The following is a 21,703-nucleotide window of genomic DNA, read 5'->3' on the forward strand; positions in this document are numbered from 1 at the left end:
CGTCCCCTCCCGTCGCAAGTGCTGATGCTCGCTCCGCCCGTCGTGCGCGCCGCCTGCCCGGCCGAGCTAAGACTGATGCTAGTGGCGGTGGTGCACACGCGTTGCTGGTGCTAGTGCGCCCACCCGGCTGAGCCAAGCCCTCTGTTGGTGGCGGTTGTGCTCGCGTGCCGCCGCTTGCTGCCAGCTCTGACCCCGGCGGCTAGAATCGACGTGCCTCGGCCTTCTTCTCTCCTTTGTTGCATATGTATGTTTCAATTGTTTCAGACATTTTAGATGTATATTGCAATTGTTCCATTTTGATATTGCAAAACTAGATCGGGGGATGTTGCACATGTTTCAATGCATGTTACAAGCGTTTGTTCAAAATGTTTCATTTATTTCTAGACGTATGTTGCAATCGTTTTTGATCTGGATGTTGCATATGTTTCACACATATGTTGCAACAGTATGTTCCAAAATATTTCAGTTGTTTCAATCTTATGTTACAATAAGTGATTTCATGTTGCAAGTGCTATTTTTTGGATGTTTCATGTGTTCGACATACATGTTGTAAGTGCATATTCCAAGTGTTTCATCTGTATTCTGACATGTTTTTTTTTTTCATGTTGGAAGTGTTTTATGTTGTTCGGCCGGGGGTACTGCAGAAGGGGGCGCTGGTCCGGCTGACGGTTGCTCGGGTCGGGGGCACGCCCGGGGTCGATCCATCGTCAAATCCTATTTACATGTTACAAGACTTCTCCAACTGCCCCCTTCTGGACTCATGTGCTCTATTTTCTACCTTAATGGTTCGAGGAAAAAATGACTTCTCCAACTAGGTCAATAAGTTCCGAATAATGGACAGCCAAGTAAATGACCAGCAGGCCAAAAATAGTGAAAGTGAGAAATTTCTACACAAGTCTACACTAAAATTTACCAACCGAAAAGAAAATACCCCCGAGACCAAAGAGCTAGTCCTGCTTTATCTTAGATTCTAATTGGCGACATGGGTGCAGCAACACAAGGATGCACAAAAGCCAGCAGGGAAGATGGACAAGATATAGGTACAGATACGTCGCGCTGCTCCATTCCCACGGGAACTCCATCCATATCCAGAAATCTCCAAAATCTGTTGTCCACGAACACGACCCCTTGGACATTCCTTTCATAATCAAGCACTGCAGCTGGAGGAAAACCCAACACAGCAAACACTATGTTTGAAGCCAATAATACTGCCCGAGGAAGAAAATTCATCCCTGATGCCTTCAGAGGCCGAGAAAACAAACACATTGGGATCACTATCAGAGCACCAAGCTGAGCAGTGGCGAAATTTATGATTGACATGAGCCCCAACCCGATGGACATGGAAGTGATCATGGTAGCTTTCAGAAGTTTCCATTCAACACCAGCTGAGTATGGTGAGCCAAACAAGACAGATAGGGCGATCAGTATGACAATGGAGAGAACAACCCAGATGAGTGTGCTTTGCATAGGTGTGGCATCAGGTATCTGAGTAATGTAATATGGAAGTAGTGAAACAAGTACTGCCCATAGTTGGATAACAAGCAATACTTTTGCAGCTTGAAGCCATTTACATGATCCACCCTTGCTTTGCGGGATATCAGCAATGTCATCTGCTTTACTGTGTTCTATCAACTTATCTACTGTTTTTTCCATGCTTTTACTGCCATCAGCAAAGGCAGCAGCAACTATTGGGAGAGGTGCCAACAGCAATGCAAACGGAATCATATACATGCCAACTGAAATGAACTTGCTTGGAGCAGTAAGGAAATACAGGAAAAAGGACTGATGGAACTTCTCAAGCAGATTGTTCACAGAACGCACCGCTCCTTCGATTAACCTGAATCAAAAGCATTCCCAAACATGTCAAACACATTGTACTGAGGAATCTTTCGCAGGAAAATGAAAGGAAAGCTGTTAAACACCCTAAGATTATCACCCAGTGGCAACATAAGAGATCCTGTTCCTGTGTTTAGTTCAGTGCAACATTTGCATAAACACTTGTGACCTCTATCCATGCACATATTTTCTACCTGGGTTGTTATAGTCATGCCCCCCCCACCCACCCCCACCCCACCCCACCCCCAAAAAAAACAACTAATTATGGTGTTTTTTTTTCAAGTTTTACCAGTTCATGCTAATAATCTCATTCGTACCAGTAATATTTAATATTTTTTATACACATAACATCTATTTACTACCATTGATAAATCCGCAAATGCTAAAATTCTTAGAAAATCATAGCTATGAAATGGTCAGAGGTGCAAATAAGACCCAACTCAAGTAAATTTTTGCCTGTTAACTGTTATGTAGTTCTCAAAGTCACACGGAATGCGGTACGTTGCGGCGTTCCCCGTTCCCGGAACTTTCGTTCCGGATCGCGGAACGGGGACGGCGCGGTACAGTCGCAGGAACGTGCCTGGGTCGCGAATTGGGACGGCGTACCACAATGAACTGGATCAAGAGAAGAAGAGAAGGGGACGTGTCGCAGCATCGAACAGCGGCGGCGCTAGGGTCGAGCGGCGCGGCGTCGCAGCATCGAACAGCGGCGGCGCTGGGACCTGGGAGCGACGCTTCGACTAATGGGGCGAGCAAGCGAGCACAACTTCACACCTTACGTAAATGGGCCTCCAGCCCAGTGTGAAATAATGACAGCTAAAAAGTTCTAAAAAACAGGGGGGAATGGCAAAAAAATAATCAGTTAAAAATGACAAAAACTAAGATTGATCCTCGTTCTGTAGCTACGTTCCGGGTACGGCGTCCCAATTATTAGGGATCATGATCCCATCCTCGAACCAAACATTCTAAGAGGTATACCCTCTTATGAACCGGGAACTTAAAATTGTCAATCTACGTACCACGTACCACGTTCCTCATACCTACGTACCGGAAACTTTTGTTACTGGTAGTTCTAATATGTAATCATATACCTGATGAAATAATTTTGTGCATGAATTTGCAAGGTCACGGCAGATACAAAACTATTACTGATTATCTATTTGTTACCGGGAGATTATAGAACTTCAGCAATTGTTATATGTACATTAAAAAAGTTAAATAAATTTTGCCAGTTACGTTTGTTAGAATGTATATTTGTGCTATGCGTGTATATGGTAGGGGTCTGTGCCTGGTATAGCCGGCCACCCCTTTTGAGTCCGCGCCTGGTATAGCCAGCCGACCCATACTTGATTAGACAGATATGAGGTGATCTCGGTTGGTCCTGTTTCTATAAACCACGAGATCTTCTCACCCTTGTGTGTGTGTGTGTGTGTGTGTTCGCAATCAATCTAACCAATATTCCATGCAATCTTCATTGCTTCCAATGCTGTCATTGTTGTGAAGTTAATGATACAAATAGCTCCATGCCTCAACGCATGAAAAAGCAAAGTCCTCCACTCCATTATTAATAAAAAAAACAAAAGGCGCTCCCATGCTCTAACAAGATTGCAACCTTAAACAGCATAATTGAAACACAATAAGAAACATACATTCCACCCCTTAGAAGAAACAAAGATTTAGCATTGTCATTTGACATGAAATGTTGGTGAAAATTCTAAAGAAACCGCGTCAACTTGATAATCACAGAAAGCGCCATGGGACCCTGTGGGCACTCCAAGAGCCTGTATCTGTCAGCAGAGTCGTATCTCCCGTGGCGGTTAGATCATTGCCGAGTCTTCAGGGGCACAACGTGCCCACGCTCCCGCACTTGCTCCGCTGGACGCGGTCACCACGGCGATTCTCCTACGATCCGATTGATGCGCGCTCGCACAACTGCCGTAGCGTGCTCGCCTGCACCACCTGTGTAATCATGGCCAATGGCCTCTCATGTAACTATATATATGTAACACTTGAGATCAATACAAGGTGTGGAGTTTGGATCATACTCTCTCTGTGCTTTTCCTTCTACATGGTATCATCGTCCAAGGTTTTCGTAAATCCCTTCGCCACTTCTTCCGCTGCCATGGCTCCCTCTTCCAACAACTCAGAGTCCTCCGATGATGGCTTCTCCATTGCTCCAGCCAGCGCCTCCCAGATCCAGGGAATTTCCATCCGCCATCACGTTCCTGTCATCCTTGACATGGACGAGGCCAACTACGGCCAATGGCGTCTCTTCTTCGACTCGACCCTCGGAAAATTCGGCCTTCAGAGCCATGTCCGTTCTACTGCGCCCGATGATGATCGCGACGGCGAGTGGCGCATGGTTGACGCATGCATCGTCAACTGGATCCTCTCCACCGTCCACAAGTCCGTCTTTGACATTGTTCGCCGTGATCGCCACGACGCGTTCTCTCTGTGGCACGCCGTCGAGGACCTGTTCCAGGATAATGAGCTGCAGCGCGCCGTCTACCTGGAGGCGGAGCTGCGCTCCTTGCAGCAAGGAGATCTGTCGATGAATGAGTACTGCACCAAGTTGAAGAGGCTCGCTGATCAGCTCCGCGACATCGGCCACCCCATCTCCGAGCCGAGCCAGGTGCTCAATCTACTCTGCGGCCTCAACCCCAAGTACCGCTACGTCAAGCCGGTCATCACCGCCAAACACCCACCGCACACCTTCATGAGCGCTCGTTCCTTCCTCATCCTCAAGGAAATCAGTCTCCAGAACGACGCCAAGGCTGAAGCCAGTCAAGCCCTCACCGCCTCTCATGGTGATCGATCCAGCGCGTCATCCGGCTCCGCCAACGACGGATCATCCTCCTCCGACACCCCCCGTCACAACAACCGCACCACCACCGGGGGCTCCTACAATCGTTCCAACCGACGTCGTGGCGGACGCGGCGGGGGCGGCGGCAACAATGGCGGCGGCGGACGCGGCGGACCAAGGACCAACAACAACTCCTCCAACAACCAGGGTACACCCTACGCTGCCGGCTACAACCCATGGCAGGGCATGGTGCAGGCGTGGCCTATGCCATTCCGTGCGCTAGGGGCCGGTGTTCTCGGCCCACGGCCGCCCTTTCCAACCTCAACACGCCATGACGGCTGGTCACCACAGCGGCGCGCCCCAGAACGCGTTCGACACTGCTGCTCTCTACGCCGCCCTCAACTCTGTCGGCGTCCCGCAAGCACCACCGAGCACATCTAAGTGGTATTTCGACACCGGCGCGACGTCCCACATGTCCTCGTCCCCGGGTAACTTTCCCTCTTCTTCCATTAATCCTTCGTCATCTGTTATCACAGTGGGTAATGGTGCTAGCATGCCTGTCATGCACCAAGCACGAACATTCATTCCCACTACCACCCATCCCCTTCATCTGAATGACGTTCTTATTTCACCATCTTTGATCAAAAACTTAATCTCTGTTCGTCGCTTAACCCGCGACAATAATGTTTCGATCGAGTTTGACCCTGTTGGTTTCTCCATTAAGGATCTTCGTACCAGGGCGGAGATGCTCCGATGTGAGAGCATGGGCGACCTCTATCTTCTTCGGCTCCCGCATCATCAAGCTCTTGCTGCTTCCTCCGGAATCTCACTCTAGCACCAGCGGCTTGGCCATCCAGGGACACCCGTTCTATCCCAGCTATTATAGTCTTTTGATTTTCAGTGTAATAAGACCGATGCACATGTTTGCTCTTCCTGTCAAATGGGCAAACACGTCCGGTTACCTTTCAGTAACTCCACTTCCCATAGTTATTTTCCTTTTCAACTTCTACACTCAGATGTTTGGACTTCACCAGTTTATAGCTATTCAGGCTACAAATATTATGTTGTGTTTCTTGATGATTATACACACTATTTGTGGACCATTCCTCTTCGGCAAAAATCTGAAGTCCTGCCCACCATTCGCGCCTTCATAGCCTATGTCCAGACTCAGTTCCGATTGCCTACCTTGGCTTTGCAAACTGACAATGGCAAGGAATTCGACTCCTATGCTCTCCGTTCTCTCTTCTCCGCGCACGGCATCCACCTGCGTCTGTCCTGCCCGTATACATCGCAACAAATGGGAAAGCTGAGCGAGTTCTTTGTACGCTTAACGATTGTCTTCGAACTATGCTTGTTCATAGTGCAGCACCGTCGGAGTTTTGGGCCGAGGCACTGGCCACGGCGACGTACCTTGTCAACCGCCGTCCCTGTCGAGCCACCGGCTCCCTGACGCCATACCAGCTCCTCTTCGGCATCGCCCCCACGTACGATGAGCTGCGCGCGTTCGGGTGTCGTTGCTTCCCCAACATCACGGCAACCACACAGCACAAGCTCCAACGACGCTCGACGCCGTGCATCTTCATCGGCTACCCCGTAGATCATCGCGGCTACCGCTGCTACGACGTCGCGACAAGGCGGGTGATCACGTCTCGTCACGTTACGTTTGACGAGACCAAGTTTCCGTTCCGCACGGCCTGCTCCCCCACGCCTTCTTCTCCACCGGAACTTGAGGATCCGCCTCCTCCCGTTACGGGCCGACGTGGGACCGCGACCGCGCCCACGACTCCACCATCGACACCACCGCGCCTCATCGACATCCTTCCCCAACACCCCACACGTGCGCGAATGGTGCGTGCTGCACAACCAGCACCTCAGCAAGCGCCATCAGTGATCAGCGACAGCTCCTCCTCGTCGCGGTCCCCCTCGTCGTCGCCCAGTGCACCCAGCTCATCTCCAGCGCCTGCCACCGCACCAACCTCACCCACATCGGCACTCATAGGCCATCACATGGTCACCCGTGCTCACGCCGACATCCACAAACCGAACCCCAAGTATGCACTGATGGCCTCTCCAGCAATTTCACCAATCCCTCGCAGTGTCCGTGCCGCCATCAAAGACCCACACTGGCACGCCACCATCCAGTGTGAGTTCGACGCTCTACAGGCTAACAAGACATGGACTCTCGTTCCACGTCCACCCGGCGCTCGCATCATCACCGGGAAATGGGTCTTCAAACACAAGTTCAACTCCGACGGGACGCTCGAGCGGTATAAAGCCCGTTGGGTTGTCCGAGGCTTCCATCAGCGACCCAGCATTGACTTCGGCGAGACATTTTCGCCGGTAGTCAAGCCGGCCACCATACGCACCGTCCTCACGCTCGTCGCGACAAACAATTGGTCGGCCCATCAGCTAGACGTCTCCAACGCTTTCCTGCACGGCTACCTTTAGGAGCACGTCTACTGTCAGCAACCCACTGGCTTCGTTGACTCTCGTCAGCCGGATGCCGTCTGCCTCCTCTCTAGATCGCTCTACGGCCTTCGTCAAGCTCCACGGGCGTGGTTCGACCGATTTGTCGGCCATGTTACATCCCTTGGGTTCGTGCAATCCAAGGCAGACTCGTCGTTGTTCGTCTACAACAATGGCGGCTCGACGGCGTACCTGCTACTGTACATGGACGACATGATCCTGTCTGCGTCAAGCTCCAGTCTACTTCGACAAATCATCGCTCGTCTACAGGAGGCCTTTGCTGTGAAGGACATGGGACCGGTGAACCATTTCCTTGGCATCACTGTTCGTCGGAACAGCACCGGCTTCTACTTGTCCCAATCTCAGTACGCCGCCGAGCTCCTGGAACGCGCCGGCATGGCCACCTGCAATCCAGCGGCAACGCCAGCCGACACGAAGCCAAAGCCGTCCACAACTGATGGAGCTCTTCTCAAGGACGCCACTGCCTACTGGAGTGTTGCCGGTGCACTGCAATATCTGACGATCACACGTCCTGATATCGCGTACGCCGTGCAACAAGTATGCTTGCATATGCATGCACCGCGCGATGTTCACCATACTATGCTCAAGCGAATTCTCAGGTACATCAAAGGGACACTCCATCTGGGACTACAGCTCCGAACCGCGACATCACCGACAATCACCGCGTATTCGGACGCCGACTGGGCTGGCTGTCCGGACACGAGGCGTTCTACTTCAGGCTTCTGCATCTTCATCGGCAATTCTCTTGTCTCTTGGTCTTCCAAGCGACAGACGATCGTGTCGCGGTCCAGCGTCGAGGCGGAGTACCGTGCCATCGCCAACGCCGTCGCCGAGTGCTCCTAGCTACGACATCTCCTCGGTGAACTTCTGTGCAAGGTGCCCACGGCGACTGTTGCGTTCTGTGACAACATCTCATCCGTTTACATGTCCAAGAACCCGGTTCATCATTGGTGGACCAAGCACATTGAGCTGGATATCCACTTTGTCCGGGAGAAGGTCGCCATTGGCGAGCTCCGCGTCACACATGTGCCCAGTGCGCGGTAGCTCGCGGACGTGTTCACCAAGGGTCTACCCTCCGCTCTATTCTTCGACTTCCGAGACAGTCTTTCCGTCACCGCCGACGACGTCAAGACTGAGGGGGGGGGGGGGGGTGTCAGCAGAGTCGTATCTCCCGTGGCGGTTAGATCATTGCCGAGTCTTCAGGGGCACAACGTGCCCACGCTCCCGCACTTGCTCCGCTGGACGCGGTCACCACGGCGATTCTCCTACGATCCGATTGATGCGCGCTCGCACAACTGCCGTAGCGTGCTCGCCTGCACCACCTGTGTAATCATGGCCAATGGCCTCTCATGTAACTATATATATGTAACACTTGAGATCAATACAAGGTGTGGAGTTTGGATCATACTCTCTCTGTGCTTTTCCTTCTACAGTATCGAACAAACCCCAATAAGAGGGACTGTAGAGTCATAAAGGAAAGTGCCATTACGGTGAAATGGGAAATATTAATTTCAGTTACCTGGTTGTATATAGAGTTAGCTAGGTTTGCAGTCCCCTCCACATAGTCAGGGACTGCAATATCAAGCTTCCAGTCAGGATTTATTTTTCTTAATACACTCCCAAGAGTATGTAAAAATTCAGCAATAACCCTAAGCCATGCAGAGCTCAACAAAGAACTAAATGCAGCTATGTTCACACGAAAACCTTGTCTATGAACAGCCAAATAATGCACGGGCGTCCAGTACACCAGGCGCTACCCCTCCAGTGGCTAGGCCACGCACTGCGCAGGAGAAGGCCAGAAGGCCCAAGTCATCAGCATTTAGTTTTTATCGAAATTACTATAATTATTAGGAGGTTATTTCTATTATTATTATTAGAGGACATATAAATACTTTGTAAGACTACTTTGGAGAATTAAGCGGAAACATATATTGTTTCTCGGCTTCCCAAGGGAGCCGGGAGTTTTGCCGTGGCCTAACCCTAGCCTCGTGCGACCACGGCGCCGCCGCGCCGTCTTCCTCGCGTCTTCAAGGCCCGACCTCCGAACACACACACCTACAGTCTTCGATCCCTCTCTCGCCGGACTAGGGATCGTAACAGCCTGGTATCAGAGATGTCAGGTCCTCCATCCACATCCACGCAGCCACCGTCCACCTCCGCCTCCCTGCCCGTGCCATCAGCGCCAGCGACGTCAGCCACGTACCTCCGACGCAGGACGGGCGCGTCCTTCCTGCTCCCGAACGCGCGCTGTAGGCTCAGCGTTGCCGTGGTGTCTGGCGCGTGCTGATCCAGTGGCACGGCTTGGCTGAAGACGATGCCACTTGGGAGCGCCTCGATGAGTTCCAGGAAGCTTACCCCGACTTTTAGCTCGAGGACGAGCTGTTTTTGCAGGCGGGGAGAGATGTTATGACGGGCGTCCAGTACACCAGGCGCAACCCCTCCAGTGGCTAGGACACGCCCGCGCAGGAGAAGGCCAGAAGGCCCAAGTCATCAGCATTTAGTTTTTATCGGAATTACTATAATTATTAGGGGGTTATTTCTATTATTATTATTAGAGGACATATAAATACTTTGTAAGACTACTTTGGAGAATTAAGCGGAAACATATATTGTTTCTCGGCTTCCCAAGGGAGCCGGGAGTTTTGCCGTGGCCTAACCCTAGCCTCGTGCGACCACGGCGCCGCCACGCCGTCTTCCTCGCGTCCTCAAGCCCCGACCTCCGAATACACACACCTACAGTCTTCGGTCCCTCTCTCGCCGGACTAGGGATCGTAACAGCACCACATTCAGTAGGTCCAAGTTTGGCATTTGTCCATTAGATGCCTCTGCATACATCATAACACTATCTCTGTCACCATATCTTATGGTTTCCCCAACTTTAAATATGAGAGCAGCAGCCATTGTTCCAGCACGTTTGAAGCCATGACTTCTGTTTTTTCTGAATTACCATCATTTATATGGTTTGCGCCATACATCTTGGTATGCAATATTACTGTCTGACTCAAAAACACCGGATTATGATACAGGTTTAACCATGCAGAGACTGCAGCATACTCTCCAAACTGTGAGTCTGTAGATAGCCACACAACATCTTTGGACAACCATGCGGCTCGACTTAAGAGGGAGAAGACAGAGAAACCAAGAGCCAGCGATAATAATTCATTTGACTGAACACTTTGAGAATTATAAGGACTAACCAGCACTATTGCTTCTTTTCCATCGCCCCGAGGAGCTCGTACAATGCCGATAGTGTTTATCCCGAAATTGGTGTCGGTGCCATTAGGTTGAATTGCCCTATCATTTGTCATGTAGGTGAAGAACTTCAGAGGATGAAAATTCTTGCTATGAGGGATAAACTTATGGTAACACACTTCTGCACCTAGAGCTTCTATTTGTTGTGCTATGAAATTTGCCATACTGTAATATTGCACACAGAAATGTAAGTTAGATGAAAATTGGTAAAATTTCCCTTTTGGGATGCTAGGATTAAACTAGTTATTCCCTATGCATATTGTCCTATTTACATGTCATTAAAAATGTGACTTCAGCTTAATGAACTTAACACAAAAAGTTTATAATCATGTTTCTTATGCAAAACTGAAAAAAAATCCTTTACTATCAAAACATTGAAATCCGATTTTGAGTTACATGGATTCGACATATATGCTTACTATACTAGTATAACTACAGTGCATAGTAATCATGTACTTTACCATAGCAAATCTCTCAACAGCAGTCACAAAATATTGAACATAACAGACCAGTTGAACTACATGACTTATACCTTATACGCACAAAGATCAATACATATAAATATTAAAGGCCGAAGAAAGTAACATACATTTCACCTCTTGAGTCTCCAGCCACAGCTTCAATTCCTTTCATAAATTTGTTTGCTTCAATAGCATCTTCAGTAGAAAATAATGGATTGGCGAAGCCTACATACAAGGCCTCTAGTTTTAGAGAAGATCATTTATGTACAGAAGTTGCAAAAGAGAGTTAGAAATGAAAAATATCATTATCATTATCAACATATATTCTATTTTTGTGTGATTACAACACCATGATAGCCTGCGAGGAACGACGTAGATATCAACAAACCAATTTGGTTTTATGCCCAGAAGGTCAACCACAAAAGCAATATTCTTAATAAGACAAGTTATGGAGCGGTTTAGAAAGCAGAAGTACCTCCACTTGGTTTTCATTGACATGGAGAAGGCTTATGACAAGATACTAAAAAATATTATGTGATGGGCTTTGGACAAACATAAAGTCCCATCAAAGTACGTGACCCTCATCAAGGACATGTACAACAATGTTGTGACTAGTGTTCGAACAAACGATGGTAACACAGATTACTTCCCGATTAAAATTGGACTTCATCAATGGTCCGCCTTAAGCCCGTATCTCTTTGCCTTGGTAATGGATGAGGTTACCAGGAACATACAAGGGGATATCCCTTGGTATATGTTGTTCGCTGCTGATGTAGTGTTAGTGGACGAAAGCCAGACAGGAGTAAATAGGAAACTAAAGTTATGGCGGCAGACCCTTGAGTCTAAAGGTTTTAGATTGAGCAGAACTAAAATCAAATACATGAGATACGACTTTGGCGGAGCTGTACATGAGGAGCGAGATGTGAGTTTGGAAGGTCAAGTAGTGCCTAAGAAGGATACCTTTTGGTATCTGAGATCGATGCTACAGAGGGATAGAGATATTGATGCGGACGTTAGCCATAGAATCAAAGCAGGGTGGATCAAGTGACGACAAGCTTCTAGCATTATATGTGACAAGAGGGTATCACAAAAGCTAAAAGTCAAGTTCTATAGAACGATGATTAGACCGGCTATGTTGTATGGAGCAGAATGTTGGCCTACAAAGATTCGACATGTTCAACAACTGAGTGTTGCAGAAATATGTATGTTGCGATGGATTTACGGTCACACAAGAATGAACTGAGTTCGGAACGATGATATACGTGATCGCCTAGAGGTAGCACCAATTGAAGAAAAACTTGTCCAACATCGGTTGAGGTGGTTTGACCATGTTCAAAGGAGACCTTCAGAGGCACTAGTGCATTGTGGAGTCCTAAGCCAAGCTAATAATATGAGGAGAGATAGAGGAAGACCGAAATTGACATGGCGGGAGGCAATAAAAAGATATTTGAAAGCTTAGGATATACCTAGAGATCTATGTTTGAATAGTAGTGCTTCGAAAGCAGCTATTGAAGTGCCTGAACCGTGACTTGGGGTTCTTGGTGGGTTTCAACTCTAGCCTACCCCAACTTGCTTTGGATTGAAAGGCTATGTTGTTGTTGTACAACACCATGCTAGCCTGCTATACTAGCCTACATACAATGCATATTCTTGCAACCACATTGGATATGAATAATTTGTCTTTACTATTTGATACCAAACATCAAAACCCACTATGATATATCATATTCAACCATTTAACTTCGGAAGGTATTCGTTGGCACATGATAAATCCAATGAGGCCCAAAGTTACGCTGAACACCCAAAGATCCAGGATATTTAGCAATATTGATATGTTGCTTCATCAGACAACTTATTGAACAAAGCATGCTGAGAACACTACAATTCACTTTATTATAAAATATATACAGTATGTAATCTGATTATCTAAAGATCTGGGTGTAAGGCCCCCAGAGGCCCAGATAGGCACACCCTCCAAGAACAACAACATGTATGCATCAATAGAGTAACAGTAAAATAGAGAAGAGGGTAAAATACTAGGTATAAGAGCATTCTCCGAGAGGTATGTGTTTTTTGCAAGTGAAGGAAGGAGTAGTAGTATGATAATGCCAGCAAAGCAGCATAGAACACTGATAGGAAAATGGTGAATAGTGAGTTAGGGGAATGAGAAAGGATGAAAGGAAGGATTTAGACTGCAACAAGATGGAGAAAGGATGGTGAACCTGAAAAAAAATGTGGTGAGATGCAAGGAATACACCAAGGCGCACAATGAGCCGTGGTTTTGGTTGTGCCTCTTGCTTGGGTACCGATTTCATGACTGTAATATAGTTGTTCAGGAATACCTTTAAAGGAAATCAACTAATCATTTGACTGCAAAATGAAAGCATAAACACATCAGCGGTGTAAAACGAAAGTTTAAGGTCAACAAATATTATAAATCTTGACACATTAAACAAGCTCATGCCATTTTGATTTCTGGTTTAGAACATTTGCATCCAGTTTAATTTTGAAGTGCATTGACTTATCTTTTCTCAAAGGTATCCATGAAAAAAGGTGAATTCATGGTCAATGCTCTTCCGGTGTCACTAATGAATCAATCTTGATAAAAAACAATAGCTATCGTTTGGCCTGGATGCCAGAAGAATGCACATTGACAATCATACTACTACTCCATTAACTTATAGTCTTCATCCAGACAAGACATGCAGCTAGGTGAAGCTTTGAAACAGCCAGACAGGCATGAACTTGTGTTGTGCCAATCCACAAAATGTCTGGAACAGAAAACAGCCATTTGTACTCCATTAAGCCGTAAATCATATATGCAAGAAGCTAGAATGGTCGCAATACCCATCACATTCAGGAAGAGCTAGATCTTTTTTTTTTCTTTTTAGATAGAACAGGTTTGTCTTCTGCTTTCACTAAAAGCACACTGTTCAGCTGAACTCGCATGTCTTAAGGGCTTGTTTGGATCCCATGGGCTAACAGCTAGCAACTAAAAATTAAATTTACTCCATTCAAACATGACGGCTAATGGGTGGGCTAATTTTAAGCCAATTGTTAGTTCGTTAGCCAAGCACAACTAGTTAATAAGGGCTAATAGTTCATTGCTAAGGATAATATGCACCTTTTAGCCTGGGATCCAAACATTCATGGGCTGATAGTTATAATTTTTAGCCCAGACTAATAATTAGCCTTAGCCAATCCAAACCCCCTAAGAAGGATCCAAAACTGAACGATGAAAGTTAGAATGCCCCAACCCATTTACGACAAATTAAATTAGAGAGATAGCAGGATCGAATCTTCACCATTAAAACTGACGAGACTGGTTCGGTTGAATCTAATGAATTAGCCCTGAGGCCCCGACACTAGCTACATCCTAATACAGATAGCCAGATAGCTCAAAGTAGGGTTCGGGTGCTCAGTTTTGCACAGCAGAAAGGGAAGAGAAGGGGCGAGCATACCTGGTGCGGTGGGTGTCATCGCTGGCAAAGGGCTTGACGAAGACCTGGGCAGCAGGCAGGCGTAGGGCGGCGGCGGTCGCTTAGTTGTCGCGCACGCACAAGACAAGAAAAACAACAAACAACTAGTTTAGTTTCGGATTAATTGGATCTGTGCCATTATAATTCTCCCGTTTTTGAAGCGCAACATTACTATTCGACAAACTACGTCATTGCCAAACATGCCACTATCTACGCCTGACAACATCTTGGGGCCACTTTTAGGCGTACATGAGTGATACATATATTTCGTATGGACTCTTTTGCCCTCCAACCAAAGGATAAGCCCACCCGATGCCCACGTCCTCTGGCCGATTTGGCCGTCCCCGTTCCCCATTATCGTTCCTCAATCCCTAACCCTAGAACACCCACGCCCGCCCCCGTCCTCTGTTCTTCACCGGCGACGGCGCTCTCCATCGGCTTCTCCCCTCTCCATCACCCGTGCCTTGGTCGTCTTAGGAGATGGCTAGCGGCGCATCTTCCAGTAGGACCTAGTTTGGTGACCACCCTAGGATCGACTACCCCAAGTGCAGCCTCAAGGTGATAAGATGCAGGAGCAAGAACAATGATGTGTACTACAAGTGCCCTAACCACTTTCCGGTATGTTGTGCGCTGGCAGCCTTTGTTAGCTTCAAATTTCTGTGTTTGTTGGTTTGAGCAAGGTTTTCTGTTGTCGCAGAATGACAGCAAGTGTCCATACTATTGGTTTGAGGAAGCCTATGTGGAGTACCTATGCTCGAATCACCATGAGTTGATGAATCCGGCTCCTATAGAAGAAGTGCAAGCAGTTGGAGGAGAGGTCCATGCCGACCTGAAACTCGAGGTCTGTGAGTTGAAGCTGCAGATGTGTGAGATGAAGGCCCAGCTTGGTCAAGTGATCGTCAAGATCATGGAGGCCAAGGAAGAGATCAAAGAATAGATTGCTAAGGGAAAGAATTCTCCACCAGTGATTAGTTGTCAGATTATTTAGGTTAGCTATAAGTTTAGTTGGTAGTATGTTATCTGAACCCTTATCTGAATGTAATTTAGGCACCTGTTATCTGAACCCTTATCTGTCAAGGTTTGGTCATGTAATTTAGGTAGCTGTTATCTGAACCCTTGTCTGAATGTGGCTGATTTGCACTGGTTAATGAATGTGGCTGTCATCTGACATGCTTTTGATATGTTTGTGACTGAATGTTTTGCCATTGCATGCCCTCAATAACATACCAGATAAGAAATCATGCAACTAACTGAAATCACCAGATCACATAACAGGTTGGCAATGCCCAGATAACATAACAAGTTGGTTTTGTCCATGCAACATAACATACTAGATGACAAGAGGCACCATTCCAGGTGCAGAGTTCCCAAATCAGTGCTACCTAACATGACTACGCATCATGACTACAAAAGACTCATGAGGTGCTACTTTAACAGTTCACAAGAGGCACCATTCATGAGTTGCCTGGCAGCAAAACATACAACTCATCATCTAACTTAGACCATCAAAAGCCCAGAAAAGTTCCTGAGTCATCTACTCGACGCCAAGCCAGCTCTTCAGGCTCCTGACCACTCTTGCTTCAGGTGCGCTGGTAGCCTTCTTTAGCTTCTTCTTGACAAGAGTCTTTTTCTTGTTTGCCGGCTGCTTGTTCCCACTTGTCTTCTTTCTTTTCTGTTTTGGTGTCTGGCTAGGTCCTTCATCTTCTTCTCTAACCCTGCAATAGTTAACAGTGATGTCAGGTAAGTGAGTTCAATTTATAGTAAAAAGTAGTTCAGGATTTATTGATTTGCAAGCCTCTGTTGGACAAGATCCAAGCAAGTGCATGTCTACATGGTTTCCCACTGATTTGCCATGCCCTGCAGCTGCATTTGTGGTTGACAAGATCCACAGTGTGCCTTTTTGGATTGTTCCAGTCATCAAGCAGGGTTACCTCAGCAAAATCATCATCACTTACTACAACTTTGACTACTCTCAAGTGGTTGCTAATAAGGTTGAGCTCCTTGACAACACTTGACAAATTGTCTCCAGTCATTTCCCTTCCAACCTTCCTCCTTAGAAACCTCTTCTCCATCACCATCTCCCTGGGCCCATCAACCAACTCATGTATCAGCAGCCCTTTCATGTCTTTAACTTGACTGTTGAAGCTCTCTGATACATTGTTCGTTAGGTAGTCATATTTGTTGTCCTCTGAGAACCCACACCTATACCAGATCCTATTGTGGTGATCCTGCAAGTATTGAATTGCATCTGGAGCAAAGTCATGTATCTTCTTCATGTGCCACCTGAACAGCCCTTCAGTGTAGCTCCTAGCAGCTGGGTACAGATGAGTTATGAAAACATCTCCAGTGTAATGCTTCATGAAGTTGGAATAGAGATGTCTCATGCACTCTCTGTACTCAGCCTCAGGAAACACATCGCCAACTGCCTTCTCCAAGCACTTACATGCATTTGTGCAGATCACTAGACCATGAGGGCTCCCAACAACCCTTCTCAACTGCTGCATAAACCACTTCCAATTGTCCTCATTTTCACAGTAAAAAATTGCATATGCAATGTAATACAACAAGTTATGTCCATCAACTCATGTAGTAGATGCCAACTGTCCAGTCTATTTACCAGTCTATTTACCAATGAATGGCCTACAGCCAGCTAGAAAACCATCCACACATGGTTTGAGAGCTACAAATATCCTCTTAAACCTTCTTTTCTTGCCTACTTTCTGCACATCTATCTCTACAATGCTACCAGGACAAATTATCTCCATCTGAGCTTTCCAATTAAATAGCATTTTGAATGACTCTAAATATTTACCATGAATTTGCTGCAGTGCCAACTACATGCCTGAATATGCCTTGCTGTACTTGAGCATTATTCCATAATCTCCCTCAACCTTCTCCTTTGCTACCTTCGGCCCCTTGCTTGGATTCTTCTTCAACCAGTCTGTCAGTCTATCTGCCACCCAGCTTTGAGAAGCCATTTTGTTTTCAACAAGCTTCGTGGTTGGACAATTGTGCTCTGCTGGTAGAACCTTAATCTGGACAAGGCAAGCATGAATAAGTAGTATGCACATCCAAACTAAATTAATACAAAAGGAGCAAGTAGCTACAAGTAGTATGTACCTGTATAGTTTTCTGATCATGAATCCTTGAAGCATGAATGCGCCAAGGACAACCAGGGTGTTTGCACTTTGCAATAAACCTGGTAGGGTCAGTCTTGATTCACGAGCAAACTCAAATCCTGTCTTCACAACATGGTGCCTCACAGCTTTCCTGAATGTTATTATGTCAGGAAACAAGGCACCCTTCTCTATTCTTGGGTTCTCAGGATCATGGAGGACCCTTATCTCATCAGAATCTGCATCAGTAACCTCTGCCTCAGGAGGTATAGCCCCATCAGCAGCAGCATTTTTGTAACACCCTAAAAATTGCTCCTTTGGAAATATAGATGAAAAGATTTAATTTTGTATTTTTGTGCTCAATGAAAATATAGGAAAACAAAATTTTTCATAAAATTAAAATTCATCATAGGGTTAGCAACCTTGTTGATGCATTCATGCTGGTTCATATGTTTTATTGTGATGCGTGGTTTTGATCTAGATCCAAAATGAATTCAAATTGCTTTTGAAATGATTTGAAAGTGCTTTGAAATAAAAGAATAGAAAATAAAAAGAAGAAACCCTCCCTCCTCCCCTTCTAGCCCGAAGGCCCAGCCGGCCCAGTCCTCACTCCTCTCTTCTCTCCCATTCCGAAGGCCCAGAGCGCCACCTAACCGCAGCCCAGCTCTCTCCCCTCTCCCTTTTAGCCCAGTTCGACCTCACCTCTCCCTCTTTCGCGCATAGGCCCAGCCCCGCTAACCTGGCCAGCCACAGCAGCTCTGGCCGAACCTAGCACTTCCCTTCCTCCCTTCGGCCCGCCTCCTTTCCTTTCTTCTTCGCGGGCCAACAAGGAGGCCGGCCCAGGCCGAAGCCGCGCAAGCACCTGTCCCTCTCTCTCCCTCGGTTCACTGACAACCTGACCCTCGCCTTGTTTTGCTGACACCCCAGGCCCACATGTCAGTGCCCTCTTCTACCTCTCGTCGTCGACCCAGACACAGAACCGAGCCAGAGTCTTACGCCGCCCCGATTTCGACGGTTGGCGTGCACTCCACGCCGCTCCATGCCATAAATAGTAGTTGCTCATACTACGCCACCATCCCATCAAGACCCTAGTCGCGTGCGCTGCCATCACTAGAGCCGCAGCAGCCGCAGAACCCTAATCCGCCGTCGCCGCTTCGATCTCCGCCGTCGTTGATCTTCTGCCACCGTAACCACATCCCTGAGCTTCGCAAGCTGGTAAGGAGCACACCAGTACTTCCCTTGCTCTGTCCCTCCCTTCCTTTTTGCGAAAACGAGCTCGCCGTCATTGCTGAGCTGCCATCGCCAGCATCCCGCTACCCCTGTGCCCTCACGGTCATCTCCAAGGCCCCCATCGAGTTCATGAGCTCGAGTTACGCATCCCCGTGCTCTCGCTTTGCTCAACTATGGCCCGTAGGCCGTTTTCTGTGCTCGACGGTGAGTTGCTCGCTGCTGGCAATGGTCGCCGCCACCGACACTACTGTTCCGGCCGGTGGGAAACACCCCAAGCGTCAGGTGCCGTCCGATCAACGATCCAGATTAGAAGATACCCCTTCGCCGGCCTTTTTGCTAAAGAGACCCCTAGTTTCTAGAATATTCCGCCCATAGTCCCTGGCCCGAATTTAAAATCTGATTTTATTTATTTTAAATCAAAATTGAGTTCTGTTTATTTACAAAAATGCCACTAATCTTGTTTTAGCCATAAAATCCCCGTTTTAACTCTGATTTGACCCGTTCAAGTTGCGTTAGATTCGTAATTGTGTAATCTACATGTTTATCTTACTGTTAAATATAATTTCAACTTTTGAAATTCAAGGTTAGATTTAATCTATTATTTTATTAAAGAAAATCTTGTTTAATTCATAACTTCTTCGTTATAGCTCCGATTAGAGTGCTTGTCGCGTCTGTATGATCGTAGTAATGTGTAGAACATCTTTAAAACCTTTTTACTTGCTGTTTCATATGTTTGGTGTACTGTTCTAATTTAGTTCCATTGTTTGCTTCGTGTATGATTGTATGGATGTTTGTGTGGTTCTTTATGATCCTGCCTAGTCGGTGAGCTTTACGTATTGATCAAGAAGGTGTTCCTTGGAAGCTTTGTACTATAAGAAGGATAAGAGTTTAAGGCAAGCATAGCATGGGATCTTCCTTGTTGTTCTATACACCTTTAATCATGTAATTCATGCTGCATGTGTCTACCTTGATTACCACTAAGGATTTCCTAATACTTTGTTACCTTGTGCCTTGATTTTTATGGGTTATTGCATTGGGTAGTATGATGCTAGTGCTCAATTAAAGACCATGATCTTGTAACTTGACTAATGGTATATGCAAAAAAGATGCTTTTTAGCAACATGGAATCAGGGGGCTAGAGCATTGGGTTGTTTTATGGTGCTCTAAATTCCTCTTCTTAAGGACTGATCTGTAAGCGAACATCCGGGACTTACAGTACAGCTGACTTACAGAACATCCGGGACTTACAGTAAGGGCTATATGGCTCTGGCTTTAGCTCAGTATGAGGACCTTTTCTAGCTTGTTAGAGGTTACCTTTATTGGCGTAAAAATAGCTTGACGAATTGGTTATAGGACAACCTCTACTCTTATGTGTATAGCCGTGATGGAATTATGCCATTTGACAGGGGGGTTCCTATATCTGTTTGCCGAGTGAATCTAATAGCCTTAACTTGTTAGACGAACCTTTGAAAGACTTCATAGTGAACCCTGCCGACCTTCCTTGAAAGTGGGTCTAGGGATTAGCTACCTCAGACGAAAGGGTAAATCACGACTCACAGTGAAAGTGTACAACCTCTATATGGTATATCAGCCGTGCTCACGGTCGCGAGCGGCCTTAGACCCTTACGGAATAGTTGATGAACACTGATGATAAAGATGTTCACTAATGATTACTGTTATGCTGTTCATTATTCATGTTTACCTGATCATGTGTTTATATGGGCTTGTGGATAAACTTGTTATCACCCAATTGCTAAAATCATGACCCATTAAAAGCAATCACAGTTGAACCAGTGTCAGCCTTCTGAGCCTTGTGAACCCTATGTTATATTTGTTGAGTACGACATGTACTTACGCTTGCTTTATTTTTCAATTATTTGGATAAAAATTCCGGATGGGTACCAGATTGCTAGAGTTTGGAGGAATTAGGCTTGTGATCAACCAATCAGTTGTCCCTATGGATTGGAGTTTTCACCCGAAGATCGGAGTTGTCTTTCTGCTATTTATTGTCTAAGGTTATATCCTTTATACTAAGTACGTTATATATTGAGCATTGTCTTTTGATATTACCCTTATTTATAGCCATATGTGAGATTTGACTTCCTTAGTTCACATATGGTGTGTATCTGATTTTGTTCTTAAAACCGGGTGCTACAATTTTCATTGGCATCATTAGTAGGCACAAATGAATCAGCAGTAGCATTCATAGATGGTTGTGCAAGTGGAATTGAAATGTACATATGCTCATCATTGACACCAACATACTCTTCTTCATTGTCAAAGATGTTAGGGACTTCTTCTTCAACACCTTTGGATTATTTACGCTCTGTACTAGTAGGCATTGTTGGATGAGGCTGTGGTTCTGGATCATGTGGTTGTGGTGGTTCAGGCTGCATTGGTGGATCAAGCTGTGGTTCTGGATCAATAAGATGTGGTAGGTCTGGTTGCATTTGTGTACAGACAGGCTTCTTTGATGCATCTGTGTCAGGTGGAGTCACACACATGGGTTCTAAATCATCAAACTCATGCTGTTCCCACACAGTATTATCCACCACAACTATGAGCACTTGGCAATGCATCTCTGACTTATATATTTCAAACAAGTTTTGGAACTGCAATTCATCTACAAGCATTACATCCTCACCAACAATCTTGTCAGAGAACCAAGCTGTGGCCTTCTGGTTAGAGCTCCAACTGACCACACTGGACAGGCTAGAAAGCAGCAAATCAAATGTAATCGTGCCTACATCCACAGCCCAGTTAACAATCTTTCCCTTACAGTACAATTTTTTCCCATCACTGTCTTTCGTCATAAAGGCTTCAACTTTGATCTCTAACGAAAACATAGACATTATAGCACAACAGAAATGAGAAGAAAAACAGTCAAAGCTGAATTGAAACAAGCACGAGCGGAAAATCCTAACAACTTATACTGCATAATCGTCCCAAGTTAGCCCACAACAACTTCAACCACGAGTTAGCGTTCCACTAAGAGAGAGCATACCTGGATCTGGGTTTGGCGTCTTCCGCCGCCGCTGC

The 21,703-nt window shown here is 46.4% G+C and overlaps 1 protein-coding gene and 1 long non-coding RNA gene across 2 annotated transcripts; one reads left to right on the plus strand and one right to left on the minus strand.

The window, feature by feature from the left end:
- Positions 1 to 832: 832 nt before the first annotated feature.
- LOC136498575 (uncharacterized) lies at positions 833 to 13,154 on the minus strand. Its single transcript, XM_066494474.1, is given in 10 exon segments — positions 833 to 1,151; positions 1,153 to 1,837; positions 3,486 to 3,533; positions 3,535 to 3,617; positions 8,646 to 8,879; positions 9,908 to 10,047; positions 10,050 to 10,543; positions 10,968 to 11,064; positions 12,877 to 12,972; positions 13,067 to 13,154. Coding segments are annotated over 10 exon segments (2,169 nt in total). The 3' UTR covers positions 833 to 947.
- A 1,480-nt stretch (positions 13,155 to 14,634) lies between these two features.
- On the plus strand, positions 14,635 to 15,499 carry LOC136498471 (uncharacterized). Its single transcript, XR_010769631.1, has 2 exons — positions 14,635 to 14,936; positions 15,016 to 15,499. It is a non-coding gene; the product is annotated as an uncharacterized lncRNA (long non-coding RNA).
- The last annotated feature ends 6,204 nt before the right edge of the window (positions 15,500 to 21,703 follow it).

This window comes from Miscanthus floridulus, chromosome 12, assembly GCF_019320115.1.
Source record: "Miscanthus floridulus cultivar M001 chromosome 12, ASM1932011v1, whole genome shotgun sequence".
NCBI classification, from domain to species: Eukaryota; Viridiplantae; Streptophyta; class Magnoliopsida; order Poales; family Poaceae; genus Miscanthus; species Miscanthus floridulus.